This window comes from Mirounga leonina, unplaced genomic scaffold (assembly GCF_011800145.1).
Source record: "Mirounga leonina isolate KUSES-001 unplaced genomic scaffold, KU_Mleo_1.0 Mir_127, whole genome shotgun sequence".
In the NCBI taxonomy this organism is placed as follows: Eukaryota; Metazoa; Chordata; class Mammalia; order Carnivora; family Phocidae; genus Mirounga; species Mirounga leonina.
Window position 1 is genome coordinate 2,615,005 of NW_023270316.1, and position 17,591 is coordinate 2,632,595.

General features: G+C 54.7%; 1 protein-coding gene across 2 annotated transcripts in view; it reads right to left on the reverse strand.

Annotated features, from left to right (window-relative positions):
* COL4A2 (collagen type IV alpha 2 chain) overlaps positions 1–17,591 on the reverse strand; it is a 165,236-nt gene that overhangs the window by 20,253 nt on the left and 127,392 nt on the right. For both annotated transcript variants that reach the window (XM_035003053.1, XM_035003052.1), the window contains exons 19-29: positions 16,649–16,759; positions 16,041–16,190; positions 10,970–11,062; positions 9,775–9,938; positions 6,954–7,026; positions 6,755–6,861; positions 4,999–5,200; positions 4,594–4,653; positions 3,089–3,145; positions 1,137–1,244; positions 67–288 (exon numbers count right to left, since the gene is read on the reverse strand). In XM_035003053.1, coding sequence (XP_034858944.1) covers positions 67–288; positions 1,137–1,244; positions 3,089–3,145; positions 4,594–4,653; positions 4,999–5,200; positions 6,755–6,861; positions 6,954–7,026; positions 9,775–9,938; positions 10,970–11,062; positions 16,041–16,190; positions 16,649–16,759 — 1,347 coding nt within the window. The remainder of the gene's footprint in view (positions 1–66; positions 289–1,136; positions 1,245–3,088; positions 3,146–4,593; positions 4,654–4,998; positions 5,201–6,754; positions 6,862–6,953; positions 7,027–9,774; positions 9,939–10,969; positions 11,063–16,040; positions 16,191–16,648; positions 16,760–17,591) is intronic.

Below are 17,591 nucleotides of genomic sequence, written 5' to 3' on the forward strand. Positions count from 1 at the left end.
CCACCTTTGGGCGCCATGGTGCCGTGGGACTGGGCTCCCCGCTCCCCTCCCTCCGTGAGGACTTACCCCTGAATCCAGGTGGGCCTCTCTCTCCTGGAGGGCCTTTCAGCCCGGGCTGTCCGGGCAGTCCAGCATCACCCCGGGGTCCGGGCTGGGCTCCCAGAACTTCTCCAGGAAGGCCCCTGTCCCCTGGGGGCCCGATGGGGCCTGGCAGACCAGTGGGACCCGGGAGTCCATCCGTACCGGGAAGGCCTGCTGCACCTTTGGATCCTCGGGGCCCCACGAACCCTGAAATGAAACATGGGTCATCCCCATAACTGCAGGTTAGCATCGTGATGGGCCAAGACAGGTATCAGAAAGAGGCTGCAAATGGCAAGGTTGGCAGTCGGGGGCCTCAGCTCAAGCCCTTGCCCAGTCTCCCTCCCACCTTGGGACCCACAGCCTTCCGCCCCGCTCCACCGTCTGGCCCCCAGCCCCGCAATGTAGCTCAAGTGCAGAAGACCTTTAGAAACATCTGCTTCTTGGACCTGAATCTTCATAATTCATGGGCTTCCTTGTTGTACTAAGATTCCCGAAAGAATACCTCCCCTGGACCTTCCAAGTTATGTGTGCAAGTGAGGACAGAATTCCCTCCAATTGCAGGAAAAAGGCGTATGCTCTTTTAGTCACCGACGGCTTCTGTAATTCTTTGCCGTGTCAAATGTAGATGAGCGCTTGCTCAGACGAGCGCAAGCTTGAGAGCGAGCAGCTCAGTGGAGCATAGACACCCTCTTGTGCTGTCTGGTGAGTGAGAGATTGGAGTCGACGACCTGAAGGCCTCGTGCCTTTGGTGACAGACTCAGAAGAGGACAGCATTGGGTTGCCTTCAGAATGTTCAGCATCAACCAGAGAAAATCGTTCTGCACACCTGTCTCTTTTTTCCTGTAGGAGCTGGAGGGATCTTATGCAAAACTCCAGCATGACATGAGTGATGGGAAGGTGGAGAATTTTTAATTTCCCAACCAAGGAACAAAGTGGTCACCAAGCACGTGTTGACAGTTTCTGAGTGTCCAAAGACAAGACAGCTGGGGCACCCACATCACATGCAGTCGCCTCCCAAACCTACAGGGCTGCATGGGGGTCTGACCCTGCCTTACCTGGGGGTCCTGGGAATCCTTCACGACCTGGGTCTCCAGGGAGACCCCTGAGCCCTGGTGCTCCGTCAGCTCCCGAGAGTCCTGGTATCCCTGGGAGGCCCTTGGCACCTAAACAACCCAAAGAAACCACGACACCCATCAGAGCCCCATGAGCAAACCCCAGCAGCAAATGTATGGGAGATGGTCAGGTTCAGCAGTGACCTCACACGGTCCTCGTGAGCCTGGGAAACGAGGCGGGGGGATGTCACCTGAAAGGGTGCTTTCGATGGCTGGCCATGCCCATGGCAAACCCCACTGACCCCGCAGCTGTGTCCATTTATGCCCTCCCCAGAGGGCACTGGTAGAAGCCTTCCCTCCAGACTTGGCCGAATCCTTTACCCAGAGCCAGTCCTCCCAGATCTGAGAAATGCTGACTTGTCGTACTTGGAATGGATGCTTTAGACAGAACAGCAGAGGAAACCTCAGACCAGCTAAATGAACGAATCCTGTACTTTTGGATGTCTTTGATCTGACCCTTTTCCTGGGAAGCAAACTCGAGATATTTTTTACGCATGTCTCTGTGTCTGTCTGGTCTGAGGCTCAGAGATTCCCTTCATCTGAGGAACAGAATAAAAGGGCTTTGCGTAGAGGATGTCCTACACGGGGATAAGGTTCGACAGACAGAATAAAGCAAAAGACGCATTTCTCAAGTTGTTTGAAGTGAAGATGCATTTGGTGAGCTCAACTCATCAGTCAGTCCCTGAAAGGTGATCATAGTCAGGCCTATGGGCGGGTGCACCCAAAAAGAAGACAGGACACAGAACCCCGACACGCTGCCTCTGAGCTCTCCTGCGGCCTTGGGGTCACGGGCCAGGGCCCTTCTGGGGGATCTGTGTGCGCGGGAAACACCACACACCATTTTCTGCATTTTCTGCAAGCCCCCAGTCACGTTCTGGATGGAGTATCAGTCTGCACCAGAGATGTGGAATCTATGAGCTCGTGAAGCTTCATGTTGTCAAAACATGATCAAAACCCTCCTCACACGCAGCTCATGTGTATTTTGGGCCCTGCTTCCACCCAGTTGCTGCTGAAAACCATCCTTCCACAGGCTGCTACCCCTGGGGCCCGCCGTTGGTGGCTGGGTCGGCGTCTGTGGACGGACAGACGTTCAGAGCTAGAGCGGGAGAAGGTCACAGTGCCGTGTGGATAATGCAATGAGGGAGATGCATGCTGGGTCCTCAGAAGGCAGCCCGGGGACATTTCAGTGCAAATAACACTTGTGCCTTTTGCCCTGCTGGTCCCAGACCCCAGGCACTGTGAGCTTGGGAGAAGCCCTTGAGCTTGGGGATGTGTACCATAAAGCCACGGACTTTTCCAGTCTTGGGGTTGTCTCTCACTAGCTCGGCACTTCACAGTTTATATAGGACCTCCCCCACAGTGTATCACGTGCAGTGTTAAGGTTGTCATTTGCAAAGCGGGAGGAGTCCAGAACACCTGTATTATTCCTCTTGTAGAGCCAAGAAGACTAAGACCCACAAGGGATGAGAGGTGCCCGAGGCCCCCCCGCTAATTAGCGGAAGAGCCACGTGCCCCATGCTCTCAGCGCTGAGTCAGTGATCGGAGTGATCGGGGAGCTTTCCCTTGCCCTGCGGCAGCCAGAGGAGGAGCTCCCGGGGTCTGAGGACTCGTCTGTCCCGGGCTGACAGACACAAGCATCTGGGGGTCCGCCAGGGGCGAGGCTGCCCAGACCCCAGCTCTTATCTGAAAAGCCATGCCGCGACTGGGCACGTGGACACTGGGCTCTGCCACCTGGAACCTTACTCGATTCACGGGGATGCTGTGGTTGGGCGACCCTACATGAGTGACACGGTCTGTGACGTCTGGGGGGGAGGAGGGCGGGGCAGCAAGAAGAGGAGCCAAGAGGGACAGGGACAGCGAAGACACAGAGGAGGGGGGAGACGCCTCCCGCTTACCTGTGGGGCCTGGGGGTCCCGGCAGGCCTGGCGATCCCTTGGGCCCTCCGACACAATCTGGAGGAGAGGAAAAGAGAGGAGCTGGGGCGTCTCTCACGCTGACTCTCCCCGCTTCACGAGTTGCCACAGGCGGAAGCGGCTGCCATGAAAAGCGGCCACTGTTTTATGATCAGAGTCATTTAATGATTTAATTAATCTTGATTCCAGTGTAAATAAAGGTCTAGTTTCTTTGTGTAACGAATCAGAATTTTAGGATAAGGGCCAGAGAGATCAGTGCAGTGAAACGGGCCAGGCACCGGGCTGGCGATGCGGTCACCTGCACCGAGGGCCATCGTCTGGCACTGCTAAGCTACTCTGGGTCCATCCCAGTCTGCCACTGGGACTGCCTGTCTTCCTCTGACGTTCCCCACTTGATGGAGGCGGCCAGTGATTGCTAAAGGGACTCTTTGACTTCTCCTTTGGACTCTGAATCCTTCCAGAATTAGCCACGGCGCTGAGCGGCTGTGAGCCGTGAGAAATGAAATGGGCTGTGGCCACTTCCGGTTGGGGTGGCATCATGGGGTGGGGGGTGTTGTGTCGTCCGGCCTCCTGTGCGGCGCTAGGGGTCCCGGGCTGCACACCGGCCAGCCCAGGTCGTCAGGATAAAGGAAGCAGAGGTCTCCGGGGTCATGGGCTCTGGCCTGCAGTCTCACGTTCAGGGCCCTCTCAGCAGCTCTCTGAAGGCACCGCAGTGCCCGCCCTGCACCCTCATCCCGAGTGCCTGATCTGTGCCCACACATCCGCCCCGCCCTCGTGCAGGGACCCACGGACCCTGACGTCACTTCTGCAACCTGACCTCGATCCTGAGAGTCACACCCAAACTTTCAGCGGCCACTCGCGACCTGCTGCATGCTCACGTTCTGGGAGAACCTATACTCCACACAAACCTCTTCAAAATCCTGACCGAGGCTGGCGAAGTTTCCTTCATACCCTGCACTCATCCTGGCTTCCCACTGGGGTTCCTCAGTGCACCTTCAATGCCAGGCGGCTCAGCCTCCGATGGAGTCTCTCCTGTCCACCTCGCCACCTCTGGGCCTCGGCTCGGGGTCACCACATGTCCCCTTCCATCAGCCCTGGTTCTTTCTAGCATTATCCATCGCTCGGCCCCATTCTCTTCTGACAGGTATCAGACGTCTCCTCCTCGAACAGTCCACACACACACGGATGAATGAATACATGCATAGATTTCAGTGTGACCACACTTATCTGCTGAGTTCTTACCAATACTGTAGCTTGACGCTTCATATTGGTGGGAAAACCAGGTAACCCTACGCTGCATTACGCTTGCCTTGCCTTTGGTGACAAGAGGACGCGAGGGCGTGCCCCTCCAAGCCTTGCACCATCTGCATTTCTTACTGCACCTGCAGGCTCTCTGGCGGAGGTCACAGCAATTGCTGGTGAGTCACACACTTCATAAACCAAAAGCTCTGAAGTGTCCTAAAGCGTCCTGGTCTTCACTACAGTACCTGGCTGCACGGCCTCCTGTCCGTCACCTCCGATGGGCCTTTTCACACCTGTGTCACAGTCTGGGAACAAGACAAATGCAGGAGTGAGGCGGCTGAGACTTAGGGACCTCCCCACGGGTGCATGCTGCGGGGAGGCCGGGCTGGCGGGGAATCCAAGCCCCATTTCTGAGCTTCTGTGCAGAGCCCCCATGACCCCAGCACCCGAGGGAGAGGATCCAAGTGTGACCAGAGTCTGATGGGCCTGGAAAGCCCCGCGGTCAGGGTCATTTGAACATGCCAAGAACTGATGGTGCAACACGCATCCTCATAGGGCCCCTGGGGGAATTTACACATTGCCAAAGAAGGACAGTGGGTGTTGGGGCCAGTGTCCCGTGACTGAAAGATGAAGAGAGGCTTCCTCCATACCTATTTGTGCGGGAGTGCCTGGGGGGCCGGGGGGACCGGGAAAGCCTGGTGGTCCAGGTAATCCGGCATCTCCGGGGAAACCACGCTCGCCTTTGGGTCCGGGCAGGCCCAGTCCTGGGGAGCCTCTTTCTCCTGGAACGCCCTTAGTGCCAGGTACTCCTGGGTAACCTGAGTCCCCTGGGGGGCCTTTGATGCCATCACCCTGTGTGAAAATTCAGTTTATCTCTTAAAGTCCACGTAAACCTCAAAGGCAGCCATATCCCACTTCTTCCCGTTCCCCCGAGCTGGTGTGACGGACGCGGAGTAGGATGGCAGACATTAGCAGCACCTGCCGTCACGGTCTGACCAAGCACGAAATCAAGGCAGGTTCTACATCAGTCTGAGTGTTTACTGTCCTCTCCCCAAGCCTCTGGCGTCCCCCAGCTGGGACCTTCGTTCACAGAAGCTTCTGATGGGAGCAATTCAGCACAGTCTCAGATTAATGCCAGAGGAACACCGTTCCTACTGCTAGATGGGGTATTGGGACGTATCCCCCATTCACAGGGGCGATCCATCTTGAGAGGGAAGACAGTCTTTGATTTGGACCAGAAAGAGCAGCTCACTGGAGCAAGGAGACAAGACCGGATCGAAGAAGCGGGGGCTCCCTGTGGGTGAAAGTGCCCAGCAGGTACAGAAGGAGAGGGGCGGTGGAGCGATATAAGGGGGCCGTGGGCGCGGGGTTAGGGGACTGAGGTCAGCGGGGGCAGACACGCGGCCGGCTCCGTGCTGAGCGGATCTGAATGGGCCAGGGCCACAAGGTGGCCAAGTCCCAGCCCGTCCGCCTGAGAGCCGCGCGTGAGGCTGGGACGCGCCAGGGGCAGGTGGCAGCCCGTCGGTGCTCCTGAGCGTTCCACCTCTCTGCCCTCCCGCAGCTCCCGGCCCCGCGGAGACCCCAGGACCACAGACGGACCCGCCGTCGGTGCGCACGAGCCTCGGGGGAGGCCGGCACACGCTGGGTGTAGGCGCGGGCACGCAGCAGCGGGCTGGTATGGTTGTGCCACACCCACTGTTTCCGAAAATGGTCCTCAGGGTTGTAACTAGAAAAACGACACCAGGTTACGAACAGTCCAGGTGTTTTCCAAGAGCCCAGGAGAAGTGCTCCGAAGACCAAACAGTGCTGTGGTGGGAACGACGCGGGTGGAGTGAGCGGGCCTGGCCTGGGCGTGAGGCCAACGAGCTGGCGCGGGGAACCGCGGTGTGAGGCTCTGACAAGGACATGCTGTGGGTGGAACCGCGTCCCCCCGGGATGCTGGAGTCCCCACCCCGGCCCGAGAACGTGGCTGCTTTGGAAACGGGGTCCGTGGCGGCCGTCAGGGTAAGGGGAGGCTGGTGTCCCACAGACGGGGAGATTCGCGCACAGAGACAGCGCGCACGCAGGGACGACGATGTGAAGACACAGGCGGAGGACACAAGCCAAGGGACACCCGAGGCCCCCGGGCCTGGCGGAGAGCCTGCAGCGGGTTCCGCCCGGGGCCTCGTTCCAGACTCCCGTCTGGGCTCCACCGGGACGCATCTCTGCTTACTCTCACCATCCCCTGTGCCCTCTGGGCTTGGCTTCCAACCCACCTCCCTGTTTCCTCAGGGCAGGATTGCTGCTCGTGGCAACAGTCCGGGCTGCGCGGCATTCAGCACAGCGTCAGCGCCGCGGGCGTCCGAGGGGCGCAGGCCCAGACCCATCAGGACCAGGGCGGTGCAGCCCCCCCCTCGCTCGACTCACCGGAGCTCCCGGGAGGCCTGGGAAGCCATCCAGCCCGTCGCGGCCTGGGACACCGTCGTCACCTTTCAGCCCCGGCACACCTGGGACCCCTGGCTGTCCCCTCTCACCTGGGAAAGGATTTGCGGTGTGAGGGCCACTCAGGCAGGAAGAGCTGCTGGAGGACTGTGGGTCCAGGAACTGCCGGGCCCTGAACACTGACCTTTGGTGGTGACCGCTCTGGAATCCCCCTTCGCCCCTTTGGGCCCGGGAGGTCCAACGTTGCCAGGGGTGCCCTGTGGGAACAAACACACAACGCCTTCCTCCTTCATTCTGTTAAGGGCCCCTGGGAAGGTGAGGAGTTTCACTGCGTACAGCCTGGGAGCCCCCACCCACCATCAAGCCCAGCACTGCCCCAAACAACTTCCTGCCTTGCGAGGGACGCTCCGTCCCTGGCCGTCCACTTTGGTAGCCACCAACCACAAACGGCCACTGAGCACTTGAAGGGGGCCAGTGGGACTGACTTCTAAATTTCAGATCATCATTAAAACGTAATGACGTAGCCCTACGTGGCTGTATAGTGAAAACCAGAAGCTCGCCGCTCCCGGTGTGGTCTGCGGACCAGCAGCATCGGCCTCTCCCGGAGGCTTGTCAGAAACGAAGACCCTCAGGCCCTACCCGGCACTGAACTAGAATCCGTATTTCAACCAACTCCCAGGGATTCACACGCTCATGAACTTTTGAGAGTTCGAGAAGCAAAACAAACACAAGGTTGCTAACTCTTAACTACGTTATTTAGAATCTGAGCAGGTACTGAGCCTCCAAGTACAAAGGATGGAGATTTGTGCTCCTTCAATGTTGAGAGCAACAGTGTCCTTTGTGGACAGCTTGTCTTCCAGACTGAAATTAAGGCTGGAAAAAAAAAAATCATCCTTTAGAGACAAGCTGAGTACAGGGACACTCACATCGTAGGCTGTGAAATCTAGCGTAGGTCTTTCAGTGGGCAGAAATGAGCAGGTCAGCGGTCAGGATGTTAGAATGTGTCATGTGCTGGTTTTCGGCAAATCTTGGTTGTTATTTGCAAGAATGTGGGAACTTTTAGTGTTGGTCTAATGAAATGGAATGTCCTGAAAAATTCCACAGATACTTGACTTATTGATTTAGTTCTCTGCAGAAAAGGGCAACATTCTTTCCATGTCCAGGAGTGTATTGCACGCAGACGGTGCTCAGTACGGATGCTGGGCAAACAGATGGACGGATGAGCTCACTTACTGACTGACTCCCGACTTCAGACACGCTCTCCCAGACTCTGCCGGTCAAACATTAAAAAACAAAACACAAACAAAAAAAATCCCATCCCAGGTATTCCTGTTGCTGCGGGGCTGCCAGACCCACAAACATGTACTTAAATGCAAGACAACAAACAAAATGCCACAGGTCTTTGAACAAAAACGCCGTGGGCAGATGCGTCATACAGTTGGGGGGAAGATTTCAGACATCCCAGGTGCACAAAATGGGGTCCATTTGGCTTCTAGGAAATATTTGATCATCTTACAAACAACCGAAGATTCCACCAGTTTTGCCCCTCGTAAGTCTGCAACTCTCACTACGTACGCATCTGCATCTACAAGCTGAGACAGCCAGGACTTGGAGACGGTGTCATTTTTAAACCAGGATAAAACATAGTGCCTACTATTTTTAGTTGGATAAAACCTCGCAGGCATGGAGCGGAGGGTGCTTTGGATCTCATTTCGCCTGCAAAGCTCCCATGCCACGAAGCAGTTAGGAGCGACCACCTTCCGCGTCAGCAGCTCCATGGGGCTGCTCCTCCCCAGCACCAGGTCACGGAGCCAGATTGCTCTGTCCTTGGCCCGGTGTCCTGAGCAGTTTTTCCTCTATTGCTAAGCACAACGAGAGACTTTTCACTTTCTAAATCTCTTGCAGCTCTCTTTTTAAGTAAAATAAACAAAGAAATAACAAAGCATATTTTCTTTGCCTTTATCTAAAATTGGCTTTGAAATCATTGGTTAAAACCTCTTGCCAGAGAAAGAGCTACAGATGCTCTTTTCATAGACGTGAACTAAAGTCGGCTTAGTTGATACACATGGGGAATCCACGGGCAGGGAAGTTTCACACATTCCTAGAAATTCATGGTTTACTTGGAGGTCTCACTTCTCATCCCGTTAAGGGTGACTTCATAAAACGCTTAATCGTTTCTGTACTAAATTTCAAAAGGTGAATGTTCAGTAAGATGTTTTACATTCAAGATGCTAGGTGTTTTATTGTTGTTGGTGTTTTTTTTTTTTTGAGATCTAATTCATACACCATAAAATTCACCATTTTGAAGCATACAATTTGGTTTTTTTTGGTATTTTCACAAGATTGTGTAACCATCACTAATCTTTAATTGCAGAACAATTTCATCCCCGCCCCGAGAAGACCTCACAGCCATGACACACTCACTGCCCATCCCCCCCACCCTGCCCCCGGCCACCCCTGGAGACCCCGATCTGCCTTCTAGCTCTAGATCTGCCCGTCCTGGACACTTCCTGTGAATGGCACCATATGACATCTGTTCTTTTTGGGACAGTCTTCTCCCACTCAGCATGTTTCTGAGGCTCGTCCACACTGTAACAGGTGCCCGAGCTCCTGTCCTCTCGAGGGCTGAAGGATAGTCCCCTGTGTGGGGACGCTGCCTTTTGCTTATCCGTTCATCAACTGATGGACGTTTAAGTTGTTTCTACTTTTCGGCTTTTATCAGCCGTAAGTTTGAACATCTGTGCACAGGTTTCTATGTGGACACGTGTTTTGGATTCTCTGAGGTTCCCAGCGGGGTGGGGGGGGGTGGGCCTTGCGGGGCATACGGCAGCTCTACCCGACTTTCTGGGGAAACCTCAAACCATTTTCCAAACAGTGGCTGTGCCGTTCTCAATTTCCTTCTGGAGCGCCGGGCCCGTGAGTGTTGCTGGTCTAAATCTATGTTCATCTAATAAACCAGAGCAGTCAAGGACGTCCTATGAGCTTCGATAGAACTGGTGCCTCACCTTGAACCCGGGGAACCCAGGGATGCCGTGCTGGCCGGGGTCTCCTTGGCTCCCTTTCTTCCCTGGCTCTCCACTGACGCCGGGAAAGCCCTTGGGGCCTGACAGCCCCGGAAGCCCCCCGATGAACTGATCACTCTCTGCGCACTTACAGTCCCCAGCGTCACCTGCAGCGTGAGGCAGAGGGAAAGACTCGTTAGACACTTCCTGGCTGTGCAGGGGACAGAAGTCCAGGGCGGTGGGGGCTGGCCCGATGAGGAGGCACTCCTGGACCTCGTCTGCTCCGTGCTCCGTGGGGACTGCTTCCGAGATGAGGAGCAGGAGTTACTCCCCGGGATGCGGAATCCTGCCACGTTCCCCCAAGATGCTAAACAACATGCTGTTTACCGAGGTGTGTGTGGAGCTGAGGAACGGGGGCCTCCCAGGTCAGGGGCTGGGGGGAGACAGGGTTCCAGGGGCTGGGGAAAAGGGAGAGCCATGGCCCAGAGGCCAAGACCCTGGGTGGGAGGCAGGAAATACTCGACCTCCCTTCTCTGTCTTGCTGTGGCAGGGCCCCGGGAGACCACTGCTGGTGGCATGGAAGGTGACAGGAGGTGGCTCATGGGGACGAGGGGTATACAGCGGTGTCTGAATCCTGCGGTTGGCCCCGTCCGTCACGGGGCACCCACACACCCCACATGTGCCACAAAGGTCAGGGTGCACTGCTTGGGGCCACCGGGGCTGGCCCTTCCCCAGAAAGGCAGTGTCCCCTGGGTGCAGCGTATTTCTTTACTAGAAACTCCCTATTCCTGCTCGTTCGACTGCACCTCGCCCACCAACTGGGGGCGAGATGCTGGGGACCCTGCTCGGTCCTGTCCCTGCCGGTGACTAATCCCTAACTCAGGGAGACATGAGCTGTGACGACCGCTCTCTGGAACTCTGCGGGGCTCGTGATGCTGCCTTTGAGCTGAGCGCTTAGAAGAATCATCTGCTTCAGCCCAAGAAGTCACTGATCCTCTTTTCTGTCCCTCCTGGGCTCTGCACCCCCCAAAGGTTCAGTGATGAAGGGGGAGACAGAGACGGGAGAAAGGAGGGCCAGCACTGGGTTGGGTACTCAGACAGCGTGGTGGGTGCCACGCACCTCAGCCCCGGGGTAACACCACGGGACAATGGAGTGGCTTCCTGCCCTGCCTCCAGCATTCCCGATGACGTTCCTTACCTTTCCATCCTTTGTGTCCACGAGCCCCAGGGAAGCCAGAAGGCCCAGGGTAGCCCACATTCCCTTCTGCTCCTTTAAGGCCGAAAAGGAAACCTAAGGAGAAAACCCACAGGGATATGAGTGCCGCATGGAGACCCCCCTCTCCCCAAACTCAGGGTTGGAAGGGTCACTGCCCGGGTCTCCCAACAGCGGATGCAGCTCCATTCCGGGACACCCCTTTGTGGCCACAGCCCCCCAGGGATGGAGGGAGAAGCAAGAGCTTATGAGTTTAGTTTTCCTGTTGAAGGCTAGAGATAAAAACCTTTGCTTTTAAGAAACACGGAGTCCAAAGAAAGGTTTTCACATTTCAGCCATGTATTTTATTCTATTTTAAAGAAAATTTTTTTTTTTTAGTTCCTCAGAGTTTTATTTTTACTAACCGTACTTTCTTATTTTTGGTCTTCCATATAGTTTGAAACTCTAAATACTAAACACATTCTTTTATAACAATCAAAAAAAGCGATTTTCATGTCCAGAAAAAAATCCATGGGCATTTATAGATTGAAGGAACAATTGACATCTTCATGATATTTCTGTGTAATCAACCACATATTTTATTTACGTTAAGACCACACAACTTTGGGTTCCCCAAAAGACAAAAAACCAAAACAAACCAAGATATGAAAATGACCTCGGTTCCCTATTGCTCTGCCCTCGGGCAGGTGCACATGCGGGTCTGTGAGGTTAAGGCAGACGACTTGGGACCATCCGACTCCAGCACCCCACCTCCCCTTTCCCGACCCTCACCCCCAGTGACTAGGATCAGGGCCGCTCAGAAGTCCTGCCTCGTCTCCAGGCTCCCATACTTCTGAGCAGGGATACGGGGAAGCGTAAGAAATAGGCTCTCAGGCCTACAACTCTCTCCGCGTCTTCTCGACGGCAGCGCCACCTCGTGGTGGGGACGAGGCATCACGCTCCCGGGAACCGGCACTGATGGGTAAGGATGGGAATGTCCCCCAGAGCCTGTCCTCGCTGCCAAACCCTGCGGTGCTCAGAGCCCCAGATCCAGAAACCCCCAAGGCACTGAAGTACCTGCTGCCATACCCACCTCCTGGTACCTGGCGGGCAGAGAGAAAGAGGCCACCAAGGAAGCCGGGAGGAGAGGACACGCCGATTTTAAGGGCATCTGCTCTCTGCTTGGAAAAGTGACGCCAGACCTGGAGGTCAGAGCGCTCCTAAGTAACTACATTTATGGCCCGTGTGTTCGGTTTCACCACACATTTAAGACGGTGTCTGTCATTCACACACGGGTGTGTCCAGCTTCGGTCTGTGCTAGCCCAGCCATGTGCCAGGAGCCGCGCAACCCGGAGGGAGGACTGCAGACCCTCGCGGTGCTCGTGGTTCGGATGTGGGACGTGCAGACACACACTGGTAAACAGACCAACACACAACGTCCAAGGATGGCCAGGGCTGTGCGCACGGGGGCTTCCAGAGAGTAACAGAGAAAGCCCATTTCAAGTAGGGGGACAGGAAAGCCCTTTCTAGGACCGAAGCCTCGGACCTGCAGAGGAAGAGAGAGCGGCTGAGCGTGGGCACCAGCAGGGGTGTGTCCGCGAGCCCCTGAAGCAGGGGGGAAGCCAGGAATTGGAGGGCAGGTGGAGGGGCCATGCCAGGGGCGTGGATTTTATCCCAAGGGCAACAGGCAGCCATCAAAGAGGTTTTATTTTAAGTAGGCTCCACGCGGGGCTCCACGTGGGGCTTGAACTCCCAACCCTGAGATCATGACCCGAGCTGCAATCAAGAGTCGGGCATTTAACCAGCTGAGGCACCCAGGCCCCTAAAGGGTCTTGAGGAGGGAAGTCACACCAATGTACAGGTTAAAGATCTACGTGCACCCTGTGCAGAGACTTGAGCGGAGAGAGAAAGAGGAGCGGCTGGTCACCCAGCAGACCCACACCTCACACCGTGGTGGCTTCACGGTGGTTGAGTGAAGAGCAGCGGGCAGAGTCAAGAGGCAGAGGGGTCCAGGGTGCGGGCGAGCGAGGTGTCAGCGCGACAGACACCCAGGGTTGTGGCCCGAGGTCCCGGGGCTGTGGGGAGGGGTGGGGCCCAGCACAGGGCAGGGCAGGTCGGGGACCTGGGTGGCAGGAGACCCAGAGTTCAGTTGGACGCACCAGGATAGAGATGTCTGCGAGCCAAGCAGGTGGCCACGGGCCGGGCCGACAGTCTGAGCGAGTCTGGGGCTCAGTGCAGACCTGGGCCGGAGACACGGGGAGAGCTGGGGAGAGCTTGAGCTTAAATTCATGGAAGCCGCGGACTCCAGCCAGGTGGAGGGTGCAGACACAAGGGAGGGCCAACAAAGGCACCTCCAGGAGAATGGCCAGCGAGCTAAGAGGGGAAGGACAGAGGGGCGTCGTGGAAGGCCAGCGTGGAAGGAGGTGGCCGGCTGCATCCTGGGCCTGTGGAGCGGGACGGTGCCCCCGGGATGTGCCCCCGGGTCCCTGGCGACCAGGTCAAGGGCATTTAGGCCTCGGAGGACTTTGTGGGCTTTATTTTATGCCTCCAGGTTCTCCCGATGTTGTGAGAAGTGCAGCAGACAGGTAAGTATTCAATCATGGATATTCCAGGGATGTCGGATTTTAAGTCTGACACAAAGACAGTCACTCTTGGCGAACCCAGTGGCCATCCTGAGGTGCATCCCCTTTGCTATGTGCTTTCTTTATCTAGTGAACTAATTTCACACAAGTCCTACAAAATAGCAGCACACCTCTCAGATGTTTTCAATATGGTTTTCTTGACGAGGCCAAGGGCCAAGGGCTGTAACGAAGCTGGCAGTATTCTGAATTGTTCTAGAAAACACTGGAACTGCCCCGACACTTGATTCAGTGAACTCAGCTAGAACCAAGAGCAAGCAAAATATTTAGCTCAGAAAGAAAACTGACTTCACGGTTTGGTTCTGTGGGAACTGCAAAAAGCGAAGAATTCTGGTTTTCATTAGTAGCAACACATAAAACAGGATGGAGTGCAGTTAACAAGAAAGGAATCCAAGAATTTCATTCCAGGGGAAAAGCTGAAGAACTGTGTGGGAATCAAGGTCACTGGTATTAAATTCTGACTATGCACAAAAATGTTTTAAAAGGCCATTATGGTTGGCTACTTTTTGTACAAGAGACTGCTTTTTTTAAAAAAAGTGATTTGGAAACAATGTGTCTCACGGAGTAAGAGAAATATTTCAAGGAGAACTTAAGTTGTATGCTTTTCATATCTTAGGTTGATAAAATTTATTGGATACTATTCCATGCATTTACAAATAAAATATGCAAAAGAAACTAATTTGTTTGCAGATAACTTACATTAGTAAATCACAGACTTACTATAAGCAAGATTTATAAAAAGCAAGATGGTGTTTGTATCTTTAGGAAAACGGAATTTAGTTACTGGAATAATGGCAAGGTCAGCCTTCAATCACAGTCCCTTAAAGAGGCAAATTTTTATGCTTTTAAAAACTTTTTTTTTTAAGATTTTATTTATTTATTTGAGAGAGAGAGAGCATGAGAGGGGTGAGGGTCAGAGGGAGAAGCAGACTCCCTGCCGAGCAGGGAGCCCGATGCGGGACTCGATCCCAGGACTCCGGGACCATGACCTGAGCCGAAGGCAGTCGCTTAACCAACTGAGCCACCCAGGCGCCTGCTTTTAAAAACTTTTAACACATCACTTTCTGTTGCCAAAAAGGAAAACTTAACAGATAACATTTACTCAGGAAACATAATGCTCACAGAAACTTGGCCATTATCACTGATGTCACAGTAATAAATAGTACTTCCGGGATAAAAATACATTAAAGATAACACTGCTCAAACTCTTCGGCAAATTCCAGGGAATTATCTACACCTAAAAATTTTCAAAAGAATGTGAGAATCTGGCTTTGCCAGTTGAAGGAAAATTGGAAGAGTAGAAGCATGCTAACTTAGACATTCACTGTAGAAGACAAAATGGGATCAGAGCAGGGACTGCTGATCGTTTAATGGAAGACGTACGTGCGCAGATGCTCCTACGAGCCCAAGCATCTTCCCTCTAGAGATGGCAAGAGGAGCAGACGTCCCAGAACAACCAAAGCACAGATCTGAGCCCGACCTGGAACTGAGATCAAACACTATCTGTCAGCAACATGATGCTCTCCCTGCCTGAAGAGAGGAAGCTCTAAGAGATCATGGGGGAGGGGGCAGGATACCAGGGAATTTAAAGTCAAGTATTTCGGAAAGAGGCTGATAAACTGTGGACCATATCACAGAGAAAGACATTGTGACCTCACGTTTTCTTCCAAAGCCTTGCTTATCCAAACTCTTGAGGGGATGAGATGTTCCTGTTAGGAGATTTTACAACGTCTAAAATCACCCTTTAAACCTGGAAGCTGAAGAGATAACCATTTTTGATGCAAGCTGAAAGACAGACTCACGGTTCCCTGCCTCCTCGGAGCATTCTCCACTAAAAGAGGAGCCATGGAAACACGGGAACCTGGAAAGCCACTCTGCACGAGGATCCGATGCCGCCCCGGGCAGCACGGGCCGCAGGAGCTCATGCTTGTCTGGTTTCTAGACACTCCTAGTCCTGCCTCTCGGCCTTGGCCACGTCTCGTTCGAGGAATGCCGCCCCCTCGTCTGTCGACTACTGTCGGGGATAGGTTTGCCCTGCATGGGCTGAGAAGGCAGATGACCAAGTCTGCCTAAGATCACTAAGACAGAGGAGAGAGGCTACAAGTCAAGGCAGGAGGCCTCCACCCTGGAAGAAGGTGACGGAATGTATCACAGAGATGCCCGGCAGCTTTCAGCTTGCACCTGCTTCCAGACTGCGCCGCTCAGATGTTCCACCGCAGGGCTGACCTCACCAGAGCCACAGTCGGCCAAACCCTACTGGGTAACGTCCACGGGCCTGCTGGTACTCAGCGGCTTTTCTGTTTGCACCCCAGAGCACCTGCCACACCCCAGTGCAATGCCTACTGTGTTGGTTCATGGAATTATTTAGCAGAGAATCCCTGCACACCTCTGGCAGGGGCCAGGCTGCTCTGTCCCAACCCGCGTTTCCTTCCCCTTACCGTCTGGTCCCGGTGGTCCGGCAGGCCCTGGGGGTCCTGGGAGTCCTGGCCTTCCATCGGTGCCCGGTGGGCCGGGGTACAGCGCAGGGATGCCTGGGTCTCCTATGAAGCCTTTGGGGCCCATTTCACCCGGTAAGCCTCTCCTCCCATCTGAAAATGCAAGTGACCACCAGCAGCATGAGACTTGGGATACAGAACATCTGGGTTGGCATTCCTGTCCCCGGGGGCCACCAGGACTGGCGGATCTACAGTCCAGTCAGTGACTTAAGGGTGGATGCTGTTGGTAGATTTCATCACCTTATTTCCCCCTCAAAAAAGCCCCAAATGATGGTGTGAGTTGTAACCCTGGCCGGACAGCTGCCCATGCTCGCCCGGCCAGCCTGCAGGATCACGCCAGTCGCTGTCAGCGGCACGTCCAGGCCCCGTGGGGGGCACCGTTGCAGGGAGACCGCTCCCCAGACGGCCTGTGACGCACGCGCTCGGCCGCTTCGAGCCGCCGAGCCTCGTCTGTGGGAGCCCAGCGGCAGAGCCGAGCGGTCAGGAAGGGGCCGGGGCTCTGTGGGAACACCCGGGTGGGGGCACACGTTTGATACCACGGAGTCTATTACCTTCATCTCTGACGGACGTGCCGGGGAGGCCGGGTGGGCCCGGGTCTCCTGGTGCACCTCGGCTTCCGGGCTCCCCGTGGGTCCCTGGGAATCCTGGGTCACCTCTGGCACCTGCAACCGAGACAGGCCCCCCACTTAGAACAGGACTGCCTGCGTCTGAACCCGGTTCCTCCACTCTTTACGCCCATGATCTAGAGTTCTGTGCCTCAATTTCTCCACCAACAAAACAGGGCTACCATCAGTCCCCATCTCAGGGGGTGGTTAGGAAAAGTAAATCAATCAACAGGAGTGAGGAGAGTGACTGAGACCCCTGCCCGCGCCCCGTGAGCACTGCATAAACGCTAGCCATCAGGAATGAGTCAGAGGAGACAAAATAAATGCAGACCACAGACCCTCTCATTTGTTTGGGAGAAGAGCAAGATTCATTGTTTTAGTTCACTTGCAATCATTAAGAAAAAAAAATACAAGTCTCCTCCAGCCTTCTGGGTCTCGACAAGCTCCTGCAAGGCTACTCTGTGAAGATATGTTTATTTTCTTCTCTTCCCTGAGGGAACCTGCTCATTAGTCAGCCTATGGTGCTCAGGAGCCCACGCCTGCCAACTCACCAATTTAAAACCATCGCCTTCCCAGTGTGGTTTCAGAAATATGAGGTGGTGAGAACAGGGAGTGGATGGATTCTGGGCTCTCGGTCAGGGACGTTTTTGAAAAATAGCCCACATTAATTAAAAAAATTATGTTCCTGAAGCCTCAAAAGGCAGTATTTCGATTTCACCATCATCATTAACAGTAAGTGGACCTCATGCTCCTTTTCCTGGGGTTTCTGGCTTGGCAGGCACGCCACAGTTGGACTCCACAGTCAGGAGGGCGCGTGCTAGCCGTCCAGGGAGGGCGATCTGAGGTGTTGAGCATGGATCCTAAATACGCTCATTTACCCGGATGTGTT